General features: G+C 46.0%; 12 protein-coding genes and 1 non-coding gene across 13 annotated transcripts; 9 read left to right on the top strand and 4 right to left on the bottom strand.

Annotated features, from left to right (window-relative positions):
* Window positions 1-70: 70 nt before the first annotated feature.
* Window positions 71-3,565, top strand: PKC1 (protein kinase C; the record flags this gene model as incomplete). Its single annotated transcript, XM_002552417.1, has 1 exon — window positions 71-3,565. The coding sequence occupies one exon, from the start codon at window positions 71-73 to the stop codon at window positions 3,563-3,565; it is 3,495 nt and encodes a 1,164-aa protein (XP_002552463.1).
* A 259-nt stretch (window positions 3,566-3,824) lies between these two features.
* Window positions 3,825-6,872, top strand: KLTH0C05456g (KLTH0C05456p; the record flags this gene model as incomplete). Its single annotated transcript, XM_002552416.1, has 1 exon — window positions 3,825-6,872. One exon carries the CDS (start codon window positions 3,825-3,827, stop codon window positions 6,870-6,872), a length of 3,048 nt encoding a protein of 1,015 aa, XP_002552462.1.
* A 175-nt stretch (window positions 6,873-7,047) lies between these two features.
* On the top strand, window positions 7,048-7,644 carry MIX23 (Mix23p; the record flags this gene model as incomplete). Its single annotated transcript, XM_002552415.1, has 1 exon — window positions 7,048-7,644. The coding sequence occupies one exon, from the start codon at window positions 7,048-7,050 to the stop codon at window positions 7,642-7,644; it is 597 nt and encodes a 198-aa protein (XP_002552461.1).
* A 366-nt stretch (window positions 7,645-8,010) lies between these two features.
* On the top strand, window positions 8,011-9,498 carry BNA2 (dioxygenase BNA2; the record flags this gene model as incomplete). Its single annotated transcript, XM_002552414.1, has 1 exon — window positions 8,011-9,498. One exon carries the CDS (start codon window positions 8,011-8,013, stop codon window positions 9,496-9,498), a length of 1,488 nt encoding a protein of 495 aa, XP_002552460.1.
* Window positions 9,499-10,422: 924 nt separating this feature from the next.
* HTS1 (histidine--tRNA ligase) lies at window positions 10,423-12,063 on the bottom strand (the record flags this gene model as incomplete). Its single annotated transcript, XM_002552413.1, has 1 exon — window positions 10,423-12,063. One exon carries the CDS (start codon window positions 12,061-12,063, stop codon window positions 10,423-10,425), a length of 1,641 nt encoding a protein of 546 aa, XP_002552459.1.
* Window positions 12,064-12,212: 149 nt separating this feature from the next.
* On the bottom strand, window positions 12,213-13,421 carry AIM24 (Aim24p; the record flags this gene model as incomplete). The annotated part of the gene is made up of 1 exon (XM_002552412.1): window positions 12,213-13,421. The coding sequence occupies one exon, from the start codon at window positions 13,419-13,421 to the stop codon at window positions 12,213-12,215; it is 1,209 nt and encodes a 402-aa protein (XP_002552458.1).
* A 1,354-nt stretch (window positions 13,422-14,775) lies between these two features.
* Window positions 14,776-15,084, bottom strand: EAF6 (Eaf6p; the record flags this gene model as incomplete). Its single annotated transcript, XM_002552411.1, has 1 exon — window positions 14,776-15,084. One exon carries the CDS (start codon window positions 15,082-15,084, stop codon window positions 14,776-14,778), a length of 309 nt encoding a protein of 102 aa, XP_002552457.1.
* Window positions 15,085-15,214: 130 nt separating this feature from the next.
* Window positions 15,215-16,414, top strand: ARP7 (Arp7p; the record flags this gene model as incomplete). The annotated part of the gene is made up of 1 exon (XM_002552410.1): window positions 15,215-16,414. The coding sequence occupies one exon, from the start codon at window positions 15,215-15,217 to the stop codon at window positions 16,412-16,414; it is 1,200 nt and encodes a 399-aa protein (XP_002552456.1).
* A 1,076-nt stretch (window positions 16,415-17,490) lies between these two features.
* On the top strand, window positions 17,491-17,597 carry SNR47. Its single transcript, XR_002432180.1, has one exon. It is a non-coding gene; the product is annotated as a snR47 (small nucleolar RNA).
* Window positions 17,598-17,763: 166 nt separating this feature from the next.
* On the top strand, window positions 17,764-18,780 carry ECM2 (Pre-mRNA-splicing factor ECM2; the record flags this gene model as incomplete). Its single annotated transcript, XM_002552409.1, has 1 exon — window positions 17,764-18,780. The coding sequence occupies one exon, from the start codon at window positions 17,764-17,766 to the stop codon at window positions 18,778-18,780; it is 1,017 nt and encodes a 338-aa protein (XP_002552455.1).
* A 339-nt stretch (window positions 18,781-19,119) lies between these two features.
* On the top strand, window positions 19,120-19,637 carry KLTH0C05258g (uncharacterized protein; the record flags this gene model as incomplete). The annotated part of the gene is made up of 2 exons (XM_002552408.1): window positions 19,120-19,135; window positions 19,195-19,637. 2 exons carry the CDS (start codon window positions 19,120-19,122, stop codon window positions 19,635-19,637), a joined length of 459 nt encoding a protein of 152 aa, XP_002552454.1.
* Window positions 19,638-19,702: 65 nt separating this feature from the next.
* On the bottom strand, window positions 19,703-20,314 carry RSM10 (mitochondrial 37S ribosomal protein uS10m; the record flags this gene model as incomplete). Its single annotated transcript, XM_002552407.1, has 1 exon — window positions 19,703-20,314. One exon carries the CDS (start codon window positions 20,312-20,314, stop codon window positions 19,703-19,705), a length of 612 nt encoding a protein of 203 aa, XP_002552453.1.
* Window positions 20,315-20,592: 278 nt separating this feature from the next.
* On the top strand, window positions 20,593-21,504 carry TRM7 (tRNA methyltransferase TRM7; the record flags this gene model as incomplete). Its single annotated transcript, XM_002552406.1, has 1 exon — window positions 20,593-21,504. One exon carries the CDS (start codon window positions 20,593-20,595, stop codon window positions 21,502-21,504), a length of 912 nt encoding a protein of 303 aa, XP_002552452.1.
* Window positions 21,505-21,544: the final 40 nt, after the last annotated feature.

Raw genomic sequence — 21,544 nt, 5'->3', positions numbered from 1 at the left:
TTGATTTACATTTATTTCCAGTCTTTCGATTTTGATCTAGATCGAAGTTTTCCTTTACTTCTAACACAAAATGCTGACACAAGTTGAGCAGGAGATTCGACGCAAGATCGAGAGAGAGCTTAACATCATACAAGGAGCCTCGCAGCTGAAGAAAAAAACAGACAATGTTATGGTGATACAGAAATGTAACACCAATATTCGGGAGGCTCAGCAAAACATTCAGTATCTGGAAGAAACACTCAAGAAGCTTCAAATCAGCAGTGATCAAGTTGAAAGGAACCCCTCACAGCAGCGTGCCAGCCAAGTCTACGGCCAACTGTCTACGATTGCGCCAGATGAACATTCATTCTCCCGGCTGGATTTAATGAAGTACGACTGCCCTTCGCTCTCACAACGTATACAGTACATGTTACAACAGCTCGAATTCAAACTACAAGTTGAGCAACAGTACCAAGAGGCCAACGAGAAACTCACGAAGTTGTATCAAATTGATGGCGACCAGCGCAGCAGTTCAGCCGCAGAGGGTGGGTCAAGAGAATCGAAACAAAGGATCAACTTGCTAAAGAAGTCTTTGAAAAAATATCAGGCAATCAATGTTGACCTAGATCAGTTTAGACACCAGGGCGAGTCTTCGCATGCAACTCAGCCCAAGTTTAGACGAAAGCAACTGACTGGCGTACTCAGCATTGGCGTCACTGCCATTCGAGACGTGGATCATGTGCAATCACCCTTATTCTCTCGAAAGCCTGACACCTTTATTACCATCAAAATTGACGACACCGTTAAAGCCAAGACCAAACCTTCTCGCAACGGTAGGTGGCACGAAAGCTTCAACATAAACGTCGGGAAAGGCAATGAAGTTGAACTTACAGTCTACGATAGAGTCAACGACCAAACAGTTCCTGTTGCTCAAATGTGGCTCTTGCTTTCTGACATTGCGGAGGAGATTCGTAAGAAAAAAGCAGAGCAATCAGCTCCGATAGATTGGAATCCTGCTGCTGGAGTAACAAGCTCCTCAGAACATAGCACAAAACAAGCTAATGCAGGGGCTGAAAATGCAGACAGGCGCTTGGGGGCTACTTCCGAAGATATTGCCAGCCCTAGTCAGGAAGCGGCTTTGTCGCAGCCCGTTACTACAAGCCTATGGTTTGTGCTAGAGCCTGCTGGACAAATTCTATTGAATCTCGGCTTTAGCAAGTCCTCTGCGCCCACTGATAAACATCTCATCGGAGGATTGCATCGTCATGGCGCGATAATCAACAGAAAAGAAGAGGTTTACGAGCAGCATGGCCATCACTTTGTTCAAAAGTCTTTCTACAATATTATGTGCTGTGCTTACTGTGGCGATTTTCTTCGGTATAGTGGCTTCCAATGCCAAGACTGTAAGTTCCTTTGTCACAAGAAATGTTACAACCACGTTGTTACGAAGTGCATTGCAAAATCTAGCAGTGACACCGATCCGGATGAAGCTAAACTCAACCACAGAATTCCACATAGGTTTGAGCCGATTTCTAACCGGGGTACAAAGTGGTGTTGCCACTGCGGGTACATTTTGCCATGGGGCAAAAAGAATTTACGAAAGTGCTCGGAGTGTGGCATCATGTGTCATGTTCAGTGTGCCCATCTTGTGCCAGACTTCTGCGGCATGTCCATGGGTATGGCCAATAAAATCTTGACTGCAATCCAAGATACAAAAAGGTCACAGGAACAGAGACAAAAGCTGCAGGTCTCACCTCCAAAACACCAATACCCAGGTGCTGAGTTATCGAAGAAGACAAGCAGGGTTTCCGAACGAAGCTTTGAAACAAAGCAACTGCCAGTATCGCCAACACAGAAGAATCTTTCGGACGTACGCTTGGGACGTATTGATGTAGCGGCAGAAGACCAAAGAAGTGATAAACAAAGATTTACGGAAACTGCTCAAAAGACCAAGATCAAACCAACAGCTTCTGAGACAGAAAGAAATGGAGTTATCAATGAGCGCCTCAATAACTTCATTGAAGAAAACGCCGACTACGAGGCATTTACACAGGGTGCAGGCAGTCTTCAATTACAGGATCTTGACACTAAGACGCGTTCTTTGGATCCTTCGCTTGCTTCAGGGCTCGCTTCAGATAAGCCAGATCTGTCTACACAAGAGAATGATTTGAGCCGTGATAATGAAACAAGTATTTTGCTTGAACAACAACGCGATGCGCAGCTTGAAAGAGCAAGAGATCACCAAGGATTCACTGAATTTGATGATTCATACGATGATGCAATGGTGCCATTAGAAACCAAGCGTTCTTCCTTTAACAACACCATGAGCACTCAAGTTGACCCTGGCGCACAGCTACCTCAAAAATGGCAAATTACCCCAGAGCCTGAAGAAATCCCACAAAAGACAGAAGAACATACTACGAAGGCTTACAAAGAGCAACGCCACCAAGATTTAAGCGATGCAAAGCTTGTTCAAATCACGCCCCAGCAAAGTGCAGACGCACTTACAAAATCTCAGCAATCCTCACCAGAGGCCCCACAAACGGGCGGGAGACATAAAAGGAAAGCGCCAAAACGTCGTAAGATCTCTCTGGATGACTTCGTTCTATTGAAGGTACTAGGGAAAGGGAATTTCGGGAAAGTGCTTTTGGCTGAATCTAAAAATAACGAACGGTTGTGTGCTATCAAAGTTCTTAAGAAGGATCACATAATCAAAAACCATGATATTGAAAGCGCAAGAGCTGAAAAGAAGGTGTTTTTGTTGGCCACCAAGGCCAAACATCCATTCTTGACAAATCTTTACTGCTCTTTCCAGACAGAGAACCGCATTTATTTTGCCATGGAATTTATTGGAGGTGGAGATCTAATGTGGCACGTTCAAAACCAAAGGCTCTCGGTTAGGAGAGCCAAATTTTATGCCGCCGAAGTCTTACTGGCACTCAAGTACTTTCACGACAATGGTGTAATTTATCGAGACTTGAAGCTTGAAAACATTCTTCTAACGCCTGAGGGCCATATCAAGATCGCAGATTATGGGTTATGCAAGGATGAAATGTGGTTCGGCAACAAAACATCTACGTTTTGCGGCACGCCCGAGTTCATGGCACCCGAAATCCTCAAAGAGCAGGAATACACGAAGGCTGTGGATTGGTGGGCTTTCGGTGTTTTGCTTTATCAAATGCTTCTTTGCCAGTCTCCGTTCTCTGGAGATGACGAGGACGAAGTATTCAATGCCATTCTGACAGATGAGCCTTTGTATCCTATCGACATGGCTGGTGATATTGTACAAATCTTTCAAGGCCTTTTGACAAAGGACCCCGAGAGGCGTTTGGGGGCTGGTCCTCGTGACGCAGCTGAGGTCATGGCCGAGCCCTTTTTCAGGAACATAAACTTTGACGATATACTCCATAAGCGAGTCCAGCCACCATACATCCCAGAGATCAAGGCTGCTGACGATACTTCCTACTTCGAGAAGGAATTTACTTCCGCTCCACCTACTTTGACTCCTTTACCGTCGGTCTTGAGCTCAAGTTTGCAAGAAGAATTCCGCGGCTTTTCGTTTATGCCAGATGACCTGCTGCTATGAGCTTAAATTATCGCATATCATATTACGTAGATACTAATAAGCATATAATTCAGTTTCGAGCTGATCGAATTTATCATGAGCCTTTGGGCTCCACTTCTGTTGCCTGTTGCCTTGTCCGTTGACTTTTGCACAGGATAACTCATTTCGTAATTCGTTTATGATTTGATCCGGAAAACGAGGCAACAACAGAATGTCGTAAACTTGAACAATGTAATACTGAGAGGTAGCACAGAGACGTTCGTCCCTTTAACAAAAAAGCATGTTTCGAAGCCGGAAGTTAAAGGTTGTGTCAAATGCCATCAAGTCGGCTTCCAGCAGCGATGTATCCGCTGGTCTGAACTCTAAAATGTTTGAAGTTCGTGAAATTAGCCGTTACGGTATGAATGGGAGTGTAAAAACTTTCGCATTCGACCCAGTCCAGAGTTTACTGGCGATAGCTACTGATGCTGGCGAGATTCACGTTTTTGGTAAACAACAGGTTGAGGTGGTTTTTACCCTAGATTCAAAAACTATTATTAGGGAGCTTCGATTTGTTAAAGGAATTTACCTGATAGCAAGAGATTCCAAGGACTCTATTTTGATATTGTCGCTTTATTCTAAGAAGGTTTTGACAGCATTCTACGCGCCAGGTAAGATTTCATGTGTTGAAACCGACCCATCTCTCGAATGGATTTTAATTGGTTTACAGAGCGGCGCCACAGTGATATATGACATTGACAAGGATTGCTTATCTCCACTTCGAATTGAAAACCTGCAAAAGGCTTATATGCCGAAGGCACATCTTTCGCCAGTTGTATCTATTCAATGGAACCCTAGAGATTACGGCACCATCCTTATTTCTTACAGGCTTGTGACAGTAATTTACTCATTGGTTGAAAATAATGTGAAGCAGCACTTTGTTTACGAACTTCCACCATATGCGCCTGGCGGGGACTTAACAGGAAATCTGGATGTTTGCAGAACACCGCCAGTAACCCAATCGTTATACCACCCAAACTCTCTACATGTTATGACCGTTCACGAGGATGGTTCCCTCGTCTTTTGGGACGCAAATAGCGGGAAATTGATCCAGGCGAGAACACTTTTTGACACCGATGTTAATGAACCTAGAAATGCCATTAACAGGGCTACCGTAAAACCTTCTCCCATACTGCAGGTCTCCTGGATTTGCAAGGCTAACCCAGAGTACACATCTCTGCTGATTGCTGGGGGCTCTATCGATGGTGAGCAATCTTGCCATAACTTAACCATGATTGATTTAGGAGTAACCCCCATGTACTCAATGACATCTTATGAAAAAATGAGTACTTACTACGCTAATCCTATCCAACAAAAGATTTTCCCCATACCAAACGAAGCATCCGTGGTGGGGTTTTTACCATTGGCACGTAAATCATGCCACTTCTCGGGTAATCATGACCCGGCAGTTATACTGGTCTTGCTTGATGACGGCGAAATAGAAACACTTCTCTATCCCTCCGGCAGTGTCTCATACAAAGCATCGCTATTTCCACAAAGCATATCATGGATTAGGCCTGTCGCTACTAAGTGCGTCGCAACTTCTGTGCCTAAGAAACTGTGGCTGGGAATGATGTCCTCGACCTACAACAAAGATTTCTTGCTTAAAGGAGGCGCACCTGTCAAGAAGCCACTGAGAGTTCATGACACAAGATCAGCGCTAGCCACTGGCCACAAAAATGGGTCCGTGAGAATCTGGGACGCTTCACACGGAGAGTTGGATGACAGTTCCGTTTTCGACGTTAGCGTATCACACGCCCTAAATAAAGCGGACGGCGTAGCAATCAGCGATATATCGTTTGCTTCTGAAACCGCAGAATTGGCTGTCTCCACTGAGGAGGGTGATGTTGTTTTGTTTAAATTTCAAGCAAACCAGTTCTTTGGTGCTAGTGAGAGCACCAATGAGATGGAGATCAATTTCAGGAGATTTTCATTGAGTAAAACAAAAGAAGTCATTGTTGATATATCAGATAGAGCACCTCGGAAGCTACGAGAGGGGTTCATGCCAATATGCGCTATCCACGCAGAAATTGGTAAGGTTTCATCGCTGAAGAATAGTAATATTGGTTTCGTGGGGATTGGCTACGAGGATGGTACATTTATGGTCATTGATAGAAGGGGTCCAGCCTTAATCTTTTCCTCAAATATTAGGAAGACTACTCAAGAGAAGAGCTCTTTTGTCACTTGTATTGATTTCTCCATTGCTCAATTTGGGGAGGAAAAGTACTCCAGTATCCTCATTTCTTGTGGAACAGACGCGGGTGAGGTCTTGATTTTTAAAATACTTCCCGATCCTAGTGGGCGTTTCATGGTCCAGTATGTTGATCTGATGAAAACTAATGACAATGGCCCTATCGTTGCTCTTGAATCTACCAGCAAAGAAACGGGCGCATCCTGCTCTGCTACCATACCATTGATGCAAGAGCTTTCTAAAGGAATTCCAGTTCCTGCATTTACGATGGCTTGTGGGGCATACGATATTCGCTTGTTCACTGCTGGAAGGTCTAGAGATACGCATAGAGTTTACAAATGTCCAATTGCAACCGCTGGTCAGTCCTTTATACGCTTGCCACAAGGAGAAAAGAGCACCAAACAATTTGCGACTGTTATTGTGTGCTTGTTGACTAACGGAGAAATTAAGATTCTCAACGTTCCAGAGCTCAGAGAATTGAAGTCCACTGCCATGCCCATGCCGGTACAAGCTAAGTACATCCGAGAGTCGTCTATACTGCGAAATGGTGATATAGTCGTTCGTGTTGGGAAGTGTGAGGCTAGTCTTCTGACGGCGCTAAAGCAAACAGCTTCCAACGCTGACGGATCCGATATGGATTTGGCAAACGGCGCTACCGATTCTTTATACAACCCTGTTCTGCGCATTGAGTGCAGACCGCAGGTTAATTCTTTACAGTGGGTGCGCGGATCAATTCACGTTAAAAGAAGTGATCTGGACAAGCTGATGGGGACCGACGTCAAGCCGGCCAAATATGAAGAAGCTACCATCGCGAATGGCACCATATCCCACGATCCCCAAGAAAAGGTCGAGAATTCGCACCAGCTTTCTCCTACATCTTCTACCCACCATTATAAAGCTCCTGTGCGACATGCCACCAGAGGAGAAGGGTACGTCAATATGAAATCATTGTCACGGGCGATGGAGAATGGAATGGACAACTTGGAGGGCCGGTTCAACGACTACGCTGCTGCTACAAGTGAGTCAATCAATCAAGCCCTTGAGCAGACAGGCTCAGACCTCGTGAAGGGAGCTTTTAAGGCCAAGATGGGCTTTTAAACCCTACATGCAAGTGTCATTATATATTTCGTTGGTAATGAGTATTAATACCCTACATTTCAAATTCTATAAGGGCTCGCCGTCCACAACTCACGTCATAGGAAGGGCAACAGTAGTAGAGTTGTTGATATCCGCGCAGACCCTGGAACACTGTTACAAGGAGTGATTTGTGAGCATGCTGGACCACTTAACCCTTAAGACTCCCGCCGGAATCATCGAAACAGATCTGAAAACTGGGAAAAATGACAACGTAACAATTGAGGCTTTAACAATGACGCGGGAAAAGTGTATGAGCCGTGAGTTAGTAGATTCCTTCTTCAGACTTCTGAGGCACAACAGCGACGACGTAATCAAACAAAAGCTCAATAATATCGACAACCTGAGCTCAAAGGCCAAGGAAGCCCGATGTGGAGACTTTGTTCAGCGCGAACTGTTCCCAAGTTGGGACTTGCGTCATGAAGCAATAAACTTTTGTGAACGTGAAGCGCAACTTATGAAGAAGGAGATCGACGGTCGTTTTGGATCAAGCCACACGGTTGAGCGACCCGTTCTCGATGCGCGTATGGACCCTTATGCAGCTGCCGACAGTTTATCGCAAAAGGAATCCTACTACCACGACTGGAGAGAACTGACTCGATGGATCCAAAATCAGCGTGAAATTGAAGAAATTTTACAAAAGAATGGCGCAAGTGTTCTGAACAGGGCTTGCGACCCAGATGTTGCATATATTGACGCATTCAAAAAGTTTCAGTTATCGTTAGGAAAGAAATAACGAATTATAAGGACATGATCGCGCCACGTGAAAGCACTGCCACCCTGGCGCCGAGGCGAAAGCAGATCGAATACAAGCATCTGAAAAAAATTTACAGGGAAGACGTGTATATACCACTGGCCGTGGGTGAGATCGGGGCCCGGATGTGATCCCAAAAATGGTAGCTCGGAGCTACATTTGTTCATTGTTCGTCATTGGCACAATGGGAATTGATGATAACACGTGACCAAACATAATGTAACTATGGACGGATGGTTCATTTATTTTCTTGATTTTAATTTATTTGGATGTCAGTGGGCTGACTATAACTAATAATTAATTGAGTTCAACGTCTAAAGCAGCGCCTCGAAACAACAGAAGCCGTAGATGAGCCAAGAAATCCCTATACCGAGGCTTGAGGAATATGGCATTGGTGCTTCCAATGGATTTTTGCCCACAGAATTTCCTGTAACTAAGCTGTCGGATCCATACTACAAAAGCTGGGAAAGCGTCGTTGAGAAGTTACCTTCCCTGCTGCTTTCGAAAAAAATAAGATGTGTGGTGGACCGCCTGCCTATCCTTGATGTGAAGGAGTCTCTTCTGAGCGACGTCAGAGAGCTCAGGAGGGCCTATTCAGTTCTCTGTTTCATAACCAACGCATACGTGTGGGGCTATGATGAACCTTCTGATGTTCTTCCAGACTGCGTGGCCCAGCCACTGCTTAAAATAAGTGAAAAACTCGGGCTCCCCCCTTTGGCTACTTATGCGTCACTCGTTTTGTGGAACTTCCAGCCTATAGTCGACGACCTCGACCTCGCTGGCGATGCAATGGACCTCCAAAACTTGACAACTATCAATACATTTACGGGCGGGATAGACGAAAGCTGGTTCTACCTGGTAAGCGTTTTTTTCGAGAAAGTCGGAGGAAAGTGTCTGAGTGCTGGCCTCGAAGCGATCGAAGCTGTTAGAGAAAAAAACGAAAAGACACTGTTGAAAAGCTTAGAGGAGATTGCTCAAGGAATAGATCAGCTTGGCTCGCTGCTTATGAGAATGGAGGAAATGTGTGATCCTCACGTTTTCTACTACAGAATAAGACCCTACTTGGCGGGCTGGAGGAACATGGCGGACGCGGGCCTGCCTAAGGGAGTTAAATATGGACTTGACGGGCAGTATCAACAGTATGCAGGTGGTTCTAACGCACAAAGCTCTCTGATCCAAGCGCTAGATATATTACTTGGCGTGGAACATTTTTCCATGGGTCAAAAGCCATCTCAAGGAAATTCGATGTCAGCAAAATCTGGGAGCAATCCATTCATTAACGAAATGAGAAAATACATGCCCCTAGAGCACCGCGAGTTTTTAATATGCTTAACCAAGGTTTCCAACGTGAAGGACTATGTTTTCAACCATAAGTCTAATGAGAAGCTTACCCTAGCATTTGATGCTTGTTTGGCGATGTTGAAGTCTTTCCGCGACAAGCACATCCAGATAGTTTCCCGCTACGTTGTTCTACAGGCCAACAAGAAGCCCCTACCTGGTAAGTCAAAGACTTTAAGAAGCGGGCTTTCCAAGGGTCAAGGGAAGAAGGAGCAAAAAGGTACAGGCGGCACATCTCTGATTCCATTTTTGAAACAGTGCCGTGATGAAACTGGCAGTGTTGCGGCGAGCGATTGGGGCAGAAAGATTCTAAGCACCGGTGTTCTGACTGTTCAGAACTCTAGCAGTATCACGGGCATCCGCAAGAGGTCGAGCTCTAGTGAAGAAGGCGAGGCCATCACGACAAAACGTGTCAAACTTGGCCTGGCCGGTGACTGGGGTTCTGCTGACGATGACGATGACGATGACATCGTAAGTCGCTCAGGAGGCCACTGGTAGCGTATATAACAAATTTTATGAACCATACAGTTGTAGTTAAGGAAAAACGTTTATGCATAGAGCGGTGCCCTTTTTTTGACGACGAGCTAAATTGACAGGATATCTTAAGAGATGGATATGAGATGCTCAAAAGTACCTCTTACTTAAGCAATACAGCCGCTAAAGCCAAGAGAAATTTGACACAGTTGTGAGTTCCATAAGCTTCCTCACTAGGCAAAGCTTTCGCATAAGCTCGCTGGTGTTTCTCCCGGCGCTTCAAAGGTTAACCGACGAGGTAACTTGAACCATAGCACAAGACAGAAAGGTGGCACATATGATGTGTGCCGCACAATTTCTTGTAACCCTCTCACATTTAATGGACATACATATGTAATATGGGAAACTTGGGTAGCCAAGGCGATATCTAGGAGATGGGTGTCTTTATGATAGCTTCAACTCTTTCTACTGGGAGTTTAAGGCCCATCAATGTAGGTCAAATATCTACGGCATCATTTGGCGTAACAGATGCCCTTCCAATGAATAAGCTGTAAATAGTGTACCACAGGTGCTGCAGATGCTACAGGTGCTGCAGATGCTACAGGTGCTTCAGGTGGTTCTTTTCAATATTTGTCAAATTAAGTCACTAGCACGGCGATTCACGTGTCTCTTAATGAAAACCGTCTCTTTTAAACATTCTATAAGAAGCCTGTATAATGGAACGGGACCTTTTGCAGACGTATAAGAGACAAAAAGGCCGTGAAGCAATCAAAAGTCATTGTCACTTTCTGGGAAATATATCCAACATTCTTCAAGGCCAAAGAGACATATGTTTACATATGCCCCGCTCCAGGGCGTATATAAGTGTAGGCGCAAGAGCTATAGAAGGGCTCCCAAGGTCTATCATTTAAGCGCGTTAAAAACATCAGCCGTTGAGGTCCAGTCTATTTACAATTGTCTGAACAGCTTGGTGACTTCGTCAGCGTCATCCTGGTAGATTTCGTCGAGCTTGCGCTTCACGACAACCACAAGGTCGGCCGCGTCGACTAGTTCGCCATCGTCGTTAGCAAATTCTGGGCCCAGTCTCTTAACACGCAGCTTGTTGTCGAGGTACTCCTCTTTTCCAAGAATGACGGCTAATGGACAGCCACACTTGTCAGCAGCATCAAATTGCTTTCTAGGGTTGCTCTTGGCCTTGTAGACAAACTCGGTTGCAATGCCAGCATTCCATAATTGCTTAGTGACCTTCATTCTTTCGGGCAAGTAGCCAGCCCAGTCCTTACCGCCACCAAATGCCATGACATAAACTTTAGTGGCGGTTGGTCTTATCGCAGAAGCCTGCTCAGCTCTTTGTTTGAGGATAGAGAAAATTCTCTCCACACCAAAGGACAAACCTACGCAAGGAATCTGCCCCGATTTTTTGCCAGTGCTCTCAGCAAACATGTTAACCAAGTTGTCATAACGGCCACCGCCAACAATGGAGCCAACACCGACATATTCAGAAGCGTCCTCAACACCCTTTGCTTTCTTCTTCAACTCAGCAGCGTTCTTAGGGGGAGCAGACGCGGAGGTCACTGCCTCGAAAATGATACCGGTGTAGTAGTCAAGGCCTCTAGCGAGCGAAAGATCGAAAGAAATGTGTGAGTCAATCTCTAGGGCTTCAGAGTACTTGATAAGAGTAGCCATCTCGTCCAAACCCTGTTTAGCCTTCTCATTAGAAGTGATGCTGGAATCTTGGGATAGAAGAGCGTAAATTTCTTGCAAAGTACCGTTGAGTTTGACGTACTCACCGATCTTGTCCGCCGTCTCTTCAGTTTGACCTTTTTCCACAACCATTTCGTGTTTCACGGCCTCCCATGGTGACTTGTCCAACTTGTCAACCGCAGAAGATATCTTTCTCACGTTTTCGTCCGACACGCCGGCAACCTGGAAGATACCATCCAGGATTTTTCTGTGGTTCAGTTTAATTTTGTAGTCCTTGATTCCGAGGTTTGACAAACCCTCTACTACTATAGATAAGACCTCGGCATCTGGGATCATAGAGTCATAGCTACCAGCAATGTCGAAATCGCACTGATAGAATTCTCTCATACGGCCCTTTGTCATAGCAGGCTGGTCTCTTCTGTACACCTTGGCAATGTGGTAACGTTTCATGCTCTGGATGTTGTTCATGGCTACAAATCTGGCAAATGGAACAGTCAGATCGTAACGCAGCGAGCAGAGCTCACCACCTTGGTCTTCTAGGTTGTAGATCAACTTGGAATCTTCACCATATTTTCCAGCCAAGATTTCGCGAAGCTCGAAAACAGGAGTATCCAAAGTGATACCGCCGTGACGCTTGAACAAACCTGATAGTCTGGAGAAGATCTCTTCCCTGATTACCACGTCCTTGTCGGACCAGTCCTTGGTTCCTTTTGGTGTTTTCAGGGAAAATTGAACCTTGCTCTTTCCCACTTTCTCTTGCTGTGTACTTGCCATAATTGATAATCGTCTAGCCGCACGTCCTGATTGCCTCAATAGAGTAGAATTGATGGCAGCGATGCTCATCCAGCATATAATATCAATATTCTCATCGATCATTGACCCCATTTCAATAAAAAAATTTTACATCAAGATAGGCGTCATCCAATACGTGCCGCTCGGCCAGTATGAAGCGTCAGTTTGACTGACTAGCTATTCCTCGACTCCTGAAATACTAGTTCGTGGTTTACTGAATATATAGACATTGTGTGTATAGTTTATTTGTGTTTAAGGGCTTCGATTTCAGCAACTTTTTTGTTAAAGTCGGGAGTGCTCTGGAAGCTGACACTGGCATCTTTTCCTACTGTCACGTAACTGAGGTAGTCCTTGGAATTAGGAGTGGACGCCGGGGCCTTTACGGAGACCGGTGAAGAGGGCGGTTGAACTGCAGATGGCGACGTCGCAGGCATAAAAGCGTTGTGGGCACTTTGCACTAGCAAAAATCTAGGACCGCGGATCCGAAGGTATTTCGTTGTTCCATTGATATACGAGGTGTAAGCGTGTCTGAGCCAAGACACCGCATTTCGTGAGTAAGAAGCCAATGCAGTACTGAAAGCCGATAGTGATGATGTTGGCATGGGCGTACGACCTTTAGACACCGCCGTCTCAGGGATCGCTGGCACCGACACTGCGGGAAAAGAGTACTCTGTGACAGCTTCGGCGATGTCCCTAGGAGTCCTGCCACTGATTGCCAACAGGTGCTCACCTTTTAGAATCAGCTCCTCATTCTCGTTAGGCAGTTCGATAGTGTATACGGACCCCGCGCCGCTTAGAAGCGCATTTCCACGGCCCTGAATGAGTTGATAAGTCGAAGGCAGCGCAGAATCTCCCCGGTTAAAGTGCAACCACGAGGGCCAAACGCTGCTTCGCTGGATGCGTAGGGAAGTGTTCCCTTCGTATGCGATCAGCGAGTGTTTTCCAAGCACACACCAGTCTTGCGTTCCATCGAGGTCGAGCAGGCAAAGGGTCCGGAACTGCTGCGCAGAAACACCAAACCATGAAGCTATTTTGCCGCCATTGACATTAGGCGCTACCAGGGCACTGAACGCGCGGGGTGCGACTAGTTGGTGAAAGAGCGCGGCACGCCAAGACCCATGCTTAGCTAGGTTCCATGCCAGCCCTATCCACTCCTGCGAAATAGCAACCGCATTCTGCTCGCCTACGCCATGAAGTGAAACCAAGCATCCCCGGCGAACATGCAGGGATACGCTTGCAGGTACGTGTACAGAACACAGGGTTGGAGGTTGCCCCAGAACCCGGAATTGAGCATCTTGAATGTCACTGTTGTCTTCTTGTCCGAAAATCGGTTCGGCATCCGGCTTCTGTGCCATTTGAGCCGGCACAACAGTCGCTGCGACAGGCCTTACCAAAGATATACTTCGCTTAGCGACGCTCGCATGTCCTAACCGTAGCGCAGCGGCTTTCATCTTCTTTTCTATCGAAGCTCTAATGTTTTGTAAGGTGCAACCGGAAATCTTTAACTTTTGATTTGATCAACTTACTAGCGTGTATAAAAGTGAAAATAACAAAAAAAAAAGCTACTTGGGACCCGCCGGCCAACCATTCCTGCATTCTTCTAGGGTTGTTTATAATTCTCTAGCTGCATAGTAAAAGACCAATACCTTGCCACGGAAGACGCGGTCATCTATCGATAAATTACCCAGAACACCTAAGTGTAAACTTGTTAGTATTGGGCTAGATTGCCCAAGAGCTAGGCTAAGCATCTCTATATTTCGGCTGGTGTGTTCGAAGGCAACCCGGCGTACCAATGGGCCGTGCTGAGCTTTGAGCGCATGCGTAAAACAAACAGGGAATTAGCAAGGCAATGATAATGCACATATTCTACTTGCAAAGCTTTGGTCCAAATTTAGTTCTTGGGATTAGCTTTCAAATGCAACCACCATTCAGAACGGTGGTAGTTGTGCATTTCGCGGCTTATCAAGCCCACCGTTGGTTTTATTATGGTTTCACGAGTTTATTTATCGAAATGAAGAGGTAAGATGCAGACCGTTATTCGTAGCGAGTTCTATTTTGCTTCCGCGCCATGACCACAATAAATTATGTGGCAGAAATGTTTCTTGATATGCAAACGAGCGTGTTTGCTACGTACCGGAATTAATCTTAGGGTGTAATCGATTTCGATTTGATATCCTCATGGTACCGGAAGCGCAGGCCTGTCGCCCATCGCCATCAGGCTTTGTTCTCGGAATATCTGCAGTCTGTCAACATCAAGAATTAATCAGCGATTGTGTAAACGGTCTGTAAAGCAGCGCGTCTCTGCTGGTCTTTTTTTTTTTTGGCTCCACCAGTATTTTGTCGACTCAATTGGGCCTCTGAGAGCGTCAGTGATATTACTGAGCCTCATAGCTAAAGCCCAAGAAGCGCATGCGCTGTAATAAGCATATAAAGCTTTTGGCGGCGGTTCAGAAAGCCCGAAGGTGTTTGTCGCCAATAAACTCCCTGAAGGAGCTGTTCATTGAAATTGCATTCATTGAGACAAGGCAAGGTCTGCATTCGCCAGCTTGGCCTACCCACGACTAGCAGATATATCAAGTCAGATACAGCCTGTATTGTGCACTTTGATAGGATTAGCGCGAGTCCAGCCGTAACTTGTACTCTGCGAACAGATGGTGCCTTTCAGCGTCCTCTTGCATTATAGAATTCTTCAGGAACTGGCTGCGTGCGATCTATGGCTAAAGTAGGTTAAAATCACGGTTTGAAAGTCGACAGAAACCCAATTCGAAGCGCCAAAAATCTCTCGCGGTGCGCACGTCTGCAGGGTTACGCTTGTCCATCGCCTCCCTTATCGTCGCCTTCTTGCTGCTTAACGAACCGGGCACTACTCAGAGAGAAAATGCGGTCCTTGTCGCTGAAAGCGTGCGCTGAATCGTGGATGTGCTTACCAAAGGCGTCAAATCCTTTCACAATGGTTCCATACTGGCTAGAGCTATTACCGGTAAGGTAAGCACTTTCCTTATCGAAAATTTCCTGCTGAATTTGGTCCCATTGCTTTTCCAGGGTCTCACGGTCCACCAATGCCTCCTGGAGCTCCTGCTTGAGCTTTTGGTAGTGTTGATGTGCCTCGTCCATGTGGTCTACATAGTTTTATGAAAAGTTGAAAGATGAGTTAGAAAAACAAGCTTCTTGTTGACGTGAATCGCGAAAACAAAGTGCTTTAAAGGCAGTCGAAAGGCAGTACTCGAGGATTTGGCTTTGGAAAATGAGCGTCGTTATACATAACGGTACACACACGACTGTGGCGGGTTTCTCCAATGTGGACATGCCACAAATTGTGTGTTCATCCAGCTACGTTCAACGACAAGACGGGTCTCTAGAATTCGTGGTGGAAGGAATGCTGATAGGGGAAGACGGACCTGTGTATACAATGATGGATGCCCAGGGTGTGCCATACAACTGGGATGCACTAGAGAAGCAATGGAGGTGGATATGCGAGGAAAGACTTGGATGTCGACTCGAGGAAACGCCAGTTGTTGCGACCGTGGCACCGGACTTGCCAGACGCAGTGCGTGCACAATACCTTGAGATGGCATTGGGTCGGCTGAAAATTCCTGTTTTTCAGCTCGTTGTGGAGCCTCTTGCCGTCGCACTATCCCTTGGTCGTAACACGGCTCTTGTGGTGGATGTTGGCGCTGCAAAATCCACTGTAACTCCGATAATTGACGGCACTGTTGTACAGACTGCGGTTGCGCGCTCAAAGTTCGCTGGTGATTTCCTTGATATGCAAGTTAACGAATTGCTTACCAAAATAGCTCCAATCAAAGATGAAGAAGAGGGTGATCCCAACAATAGAAAAGACCCTTCGCTCACACTCTGGCGAAACTCACGTACATGGATTCAAGAATTCAAAACTTACATGCTACAAGTTGCACCCTCTAGGCTTCAAGACCTTGACTCCGCGGCTCTTGATATGATGGGGCTCACTTACATCAAAAACTTTCTGCTGCAAAAGCAGAAAACGATATCGCTTACGCAGAAGCAATGCTGCGAGCTCGCGGAGGGTCTCTTCCAACCCAGAAGCGTATCGCAGCAGTTTGTTGCAGCCGAAGGACTCTCCGAAATCGTTGCCAAGTCTGTCAAGAAAGCTGGCGCTTCCACTGCTACTAGTTCTTCTGCCACAAATGTAACGACTCCGGAGCAAACCCATGCCGCCCTTCTGACCAACATTCTAATTACAGGATCTTCATCGTTGATCTCAGGACTTGAACAGCGTATCGTCAACGATCTAAGTTACCAGTTCCCACAATACAAGCTGTCTTCCTTCGCGAACCCTTTGGTCTTAGACCGCAAGCTACAAAGTTGGCAAGGAGGAGTTACCATGGCAAACCTGCCATCATGGGATTTGGGTGATTGGGTGTCACAGAGTGACTACGAGGCGCGTAACGAGCGGGGATCAAACTAGCTAACGCATGCCTGCATTTCTATGGACACACCTCACCAGGATCGAATGCTGCTTGTTGATATGGGCAGGCGACGCTGACTTTGTAAACAATATTAAATTCTTTTCATGAGAAGCGACAGAATGTAACAATGCCCGTGAGCCCGCAGCTGGCGAGGTGCGATGCAATGCCCCATACTCGCGTCAAGGACGCTACTGGACAGACTGGGCTGCCTTACAGGAACAATAAGGTCTATCTCTAGGGATTACTACCTCGAAAATGCAAATTACTCAACACATAGAAAAGAACTTACAAGCACGACTTCCAAGCACGACTTACAAGCACGTCACGATGGTCCTGGAACACAAAAAATTGGCACTTTGACCTAGTTTGGTTTCTGAAGCTTTGGAACACGACAAGCCGCGGTCTCGTAAGGCACAGCGAGTCTTCTCTAGCAAATGGCAAGGTATTTGTGATCTCTGGTGTCGATGCATGTAAAATTAGAAAATAACTAACCTTTCTTCTGTAACATATATCGCTAAATATATTATAGAGCGCCGATTTCAAGCAAGACAAGAGACAGTGTCGTGACGGTGCACAGGCACGATAAGTCACCAGGAGATGGCGCCAGTGGATAAAACTTACCGTACGACTTTTATGACTACAGCGAATTTAAAAGCTGCTGTCCTATGCGCAAGAAAAACTCACAAAGTGACGCTACCGATTATTCCCCAAAATCCCGAAGTTAAGTCCATGCTATCGATGGCTAGCTTTACCATGGCTCCGACAGCGCCATGCCCATAGCTGTTCAGTTAAACCGCATCACTTGCTAACAAATTGACATTCAAACACGATGTACGATAGAAGCCCTGAGCACCTTTGGCTTATATTGTTTTCTTTTTAGGGCCGAACAGTGCGTTCGAAATGACTATTTAAGCGCATAAAATCCACATGAAAATCTTCTCCTTAACCTTTGATAGATACCACTAGCCCAAAACACTAGATGTAAATCTCAGTGCCTTCTGGCACGTAGTATCGCAGCATATACTAGCGCACTTGTTCACATGAAGTAATTGTTCCAGGTGGAGCATTACGATTTTGCAACTAGGATGATGAAAAACACTTACAACAACAACATGAATTTCTTCAACTGATCTAATATGAGGAACCAAACTTTGACAGCTTTTTAACCCTGATCTAGTTGCGCCCCATGTGAGCAAGTGTAGCTGTGTATGATATGCGTATTGTAGGCGCGGATGTAGACGTAGTATAATATTTTTCATATGTTCATTATGGTGATCACAGGCTCATCCTTTGAACAACTAACTTGTCAAAGACTGCGTATAGAAGAAAACGTAATTCAGCTTAGTCCATGGAGCCTGCCATCTGCAAGTCATGCCTGGGGGAACAGGAGCGCCTTACGAGGGCTGTCAACGGCGCCGAGTGCAAGATTTGTACTCTACCGTTCACAGTCTATCACTTCAAAGCTCATCACAGAATCAACAGGACCGTGATATGCTACAACTGCTCCAAGCAGCGGAATGTTTGCCAGTGCTGCTTATTGGATCTGCAGTGGCAGATCCCTGTCGAGCTTCGTGACCGTGTGCTATCGTTGATCCAGGGCTCTGAGGTGGCCACACATGAAGCCCAGAATGAAATGATGAAGAGATTCATCGCGCTGAAAGACGGCGACTCCTTTAAGATGGGAGGTGCGAGCATCACTAGCAGCGCGTCGGCTACGGCGGACGCTCTCAAACAAATACGAGACACTGTCGAGGCTGTCGAAAAGAGCGGTAAGGCAGCTGACGCTGCAGGGCCTGGGCGCGACGTGCCCTTGCCGAAAAATCTCGCAGATCTCGACATCACGCATCTTCTCAAGAAGTTGCCTCTCAAAGGCTCCCTGAGCGACGGCACATCGTTCTTTCTGTACAACATCGACCCTTCGATCCCCGAGTGGGCTATAGTGGACGCTGTCACAGAGCTTGTCGGGACCGCATCGTGGAAAGGCCCTGTTTCTGCTTCTACGATCATCAACCACACTGCACGTTGCGGGGGGATTAGATTTAAGACTCTGGAGCTTGCGCAGAAGTTTATCGACCAAGTACCGACGTTCAAGACCGAGGCTGGATCTATTAAAGGGAAGCTACTTGTGCAAAATTCCAGAATTCATGTTGTTTCCTGGTCGCAATTCAACAGAGCAGCATTGGGCACAAAGAACGCGGAGTGCTTAAAGCTTGCAGCAAGTCTCGACAAATTAGTCCAAAAGGATTTGAATTCGCCGGCTGCTTCTAATACCATGCTCACCAAGAAACAAGGCAAGGTCACCAAGAGAGCGCCCTCTTCCAAAGACAAGAAACGGAATAGAAGAGTCAAAGACATTGAGCTTTAATATATTACGTCGCACTTGGCTTGAAGATCACTGCACCTACGCCAATGTCGCACACAAGGCGAGGTGGTTTGAAGGTGTGACTTTTTCAAATTCCGCACTGCATTTAAACAACCGCCGCTTGCAAGGAAGTGTTCGGACTCAGTATTCTGTAGCTCATACTCTCAATATCCTACTAGCTCAGTGAGATAGGAAGTATCATGTGACCAACAGCTGCGCTTCTTGATAGTAAATGTTATGTTCGAGTGGTATGTTATCCGTGTTCACGGCAGGATCTAGTACTATATAGATACAGCTCTTGTACTGAATAAGGTTCAAGTTAAAGGACAAACCATTTCAAATATGTCGACCTATGAGGGTATGTTAAGCACTCCCCGAATTTGAAGATTGATCGTACTAACGAGTTCAACCTTCCAGAGGAACATAACACCTCAGGAAACTCTAATTCCAGAAGGGATTTGAGGGCGCAAATCCGAAACCTATATCAAGAGGATGGGAGTTCAACCGCTCTACTGCAACTACTCGCACAACTAATTCCCGAGTCTATGCAAGAGGAGCTTTTGAATGAAAAAGAAGAGGGCTGTCCCGAGACTTTTATAGATTCGCTACCTCGAGTTAATAAGTGCGATCTGAAAGGCGCCGACGCCTGCAGCATATGCTGTTGTGGTTACCTAGATGATACACACCCACTTGTAGTTAAACTTCCTCATTGCAGCCACCGCTTCGATTTGGAGTGCGTAGCGGTATGGCTATCTAAAAGTCGAACTTGTCCCCTGTGTCGTGACGACGTTCTCTCGCACAAGCCAAAAGTTGACATCAGCAATGTGGAGCTGGAGGAAGACTGGGGAATGTATGGGTAGGCTCGAATTGTTATCCTCGTTTGGTCCAGTTAAATATATACAGGTTTACTAATTTTGAAATGAGCCTATTGCATGTGCTTTTTGAAGTCCTCACTATTTAGCAGCTCGAGGACCTTCTCCCCAACAGCTTCATCAAGGGATTTCGATCTTTCTGGAGAGGCCAACAGGGTGCTCTGCTCCGGGCCCTGCGAGAGTTTCAAGCCTTCCTTTTTGTAAAGGTTACATTTCATTCCAACTCCTGGTATCGAGTACTTTGAGATATAACTTAGCCATAGCTCTACAACTTCAGGGTTGGTATCCCAAACTCGAACGAGTCTCTTGTGCGTGTGTCTCTCAAAATTCTCCTTGGACTTGGCCTGAGCAAACGGCGACCTTATTACTGTCCATCTCTCTCTTCTGGTAGGCAAAGGTTTTGGCCCTGTCAGTGGCATTCCAAGGTAGAAGCCCGCTCTAAGAATAAAATCAGAGAAAAAGTCTAAATTCTCGTGGTCGTAGGACCGCAATTGGAGATCGGCTATGAGATCTCCGTGTTTGACGGGCACCCTCAATGGCGCATGGTACACTGCCTCAACATTGATAGGCAACTTCTTCGCAACATTTGAGGCTTCACCAGCGGCATGGTTTGACTGAAACCTCGCAGACTGCTTCAGCACTGGCGAGAAAGCGCTTCTGAACATTGTTTGATAACTCTTCTGTGTTTAGCCACTTCAAGAGATATACTTCATGTTCACGTATAGAAAATTTTTATAATTAACAATTGTATTTCACTGACGCCAAGCAACGGGAACTTGCAATAACGAGACAGTAAAGTCCTAGATATATCTTTAGTGCTTACGGCATAGCGCTTGGAAACTAAGCAGGGCTTGGAACTTTCCGGGATTATCGTCTATTCTAGAACAGTGGGCATTTGTACTATTGTGAAGAACATCATCGGGAGACTTGATTGAGCACAACAATGGGAAAGAGCAGCAAAGATAAGAGGGACTTGTACTATAGAAAGGCCAAGGAGGAAGGATATAGGGCTCGCTCTGCTTTTAAACTTCTCCAGTTAGATGAACAGTTTCATTTTCTTGATAACGTTACCAGGGTAGTGGATCTTTGCGCGGCACCAGGGTCCTGGTCGCAAGTGCTTTCAAGGAGGTTATTCGATGACGATACTGAAAACAATTCTTCAAAACGTATCGTCGCCGTAGACTTGCAACCAATGTTCCCAATTGACAACGTCACCACAATACAAGCTGACATAACTCATCCGAAAACATTGAATAAAATTATGGACCTTTTTGAAGGTGAGAAAGCAGACTTTGTTTGCAGCGACGGTGCACCAGATGTTACAGGTCTCCACGACCTTGACGAATACGTACAACAGCAATTGATTTTGAGTGCCCTGCAATTAACAACGTGTTTACTTCGCGAAGGCGGCGTATTCGTGGCCAAGATTTTTAGAGGCAGAGACATAGATATGCTTTATTCACAGCTGAGCTTCCTCTTTGAACGCGTAGTCTGCGCGAAGCCTAGGTCATCTAGAGGAACATCACTTGAGAGTTTTATTGTGTGTCTAGGCTACAGACCACCATCTGACTGGAAGCCGCGTTTGGACGTAAACATGTCTGTGGAAGACTTCTTCCAGGGGTGCGATATTGGTAGACTGACCATAGATGATGAAATCCCAAACTACCGCGAGGAACCCCGAAGCATAGCTGAATTCATTTCGTGCGGCGGCCTTGATAGTTTTGATTCAGACGCCACCTATCACGACGTGCCTGAAAACACGACAGCACTTGATCCAGTACAACCGCCAACAAATCCCCCTTACAAGCGTGCGCTAGAACTAAAACGCCAAGGTAAACTGACAAGAGCAGTTTAAGAAGCAGCAAACTTTATAAAATTATGGTCTATCTGGCAGG

Source organism: Lachancea thermotolerans (assembly GCF_000142805.1).
Source record: "Lachancea thermotolerans CBS 6340 chromosome C complete sequence".
In the NCBI taxonomy this organism is placed as follows: domain Eukaryota; kingdom Fungi; phylum Ascomycota; class Saccharomycetes; order Saccharomycetales; family Saccharomycetaceae; genus Lachancea; species Lachancea thermotolerans.
This window is presented reverse-complemented; position numbering and strand designations above follow the sequence as displayed.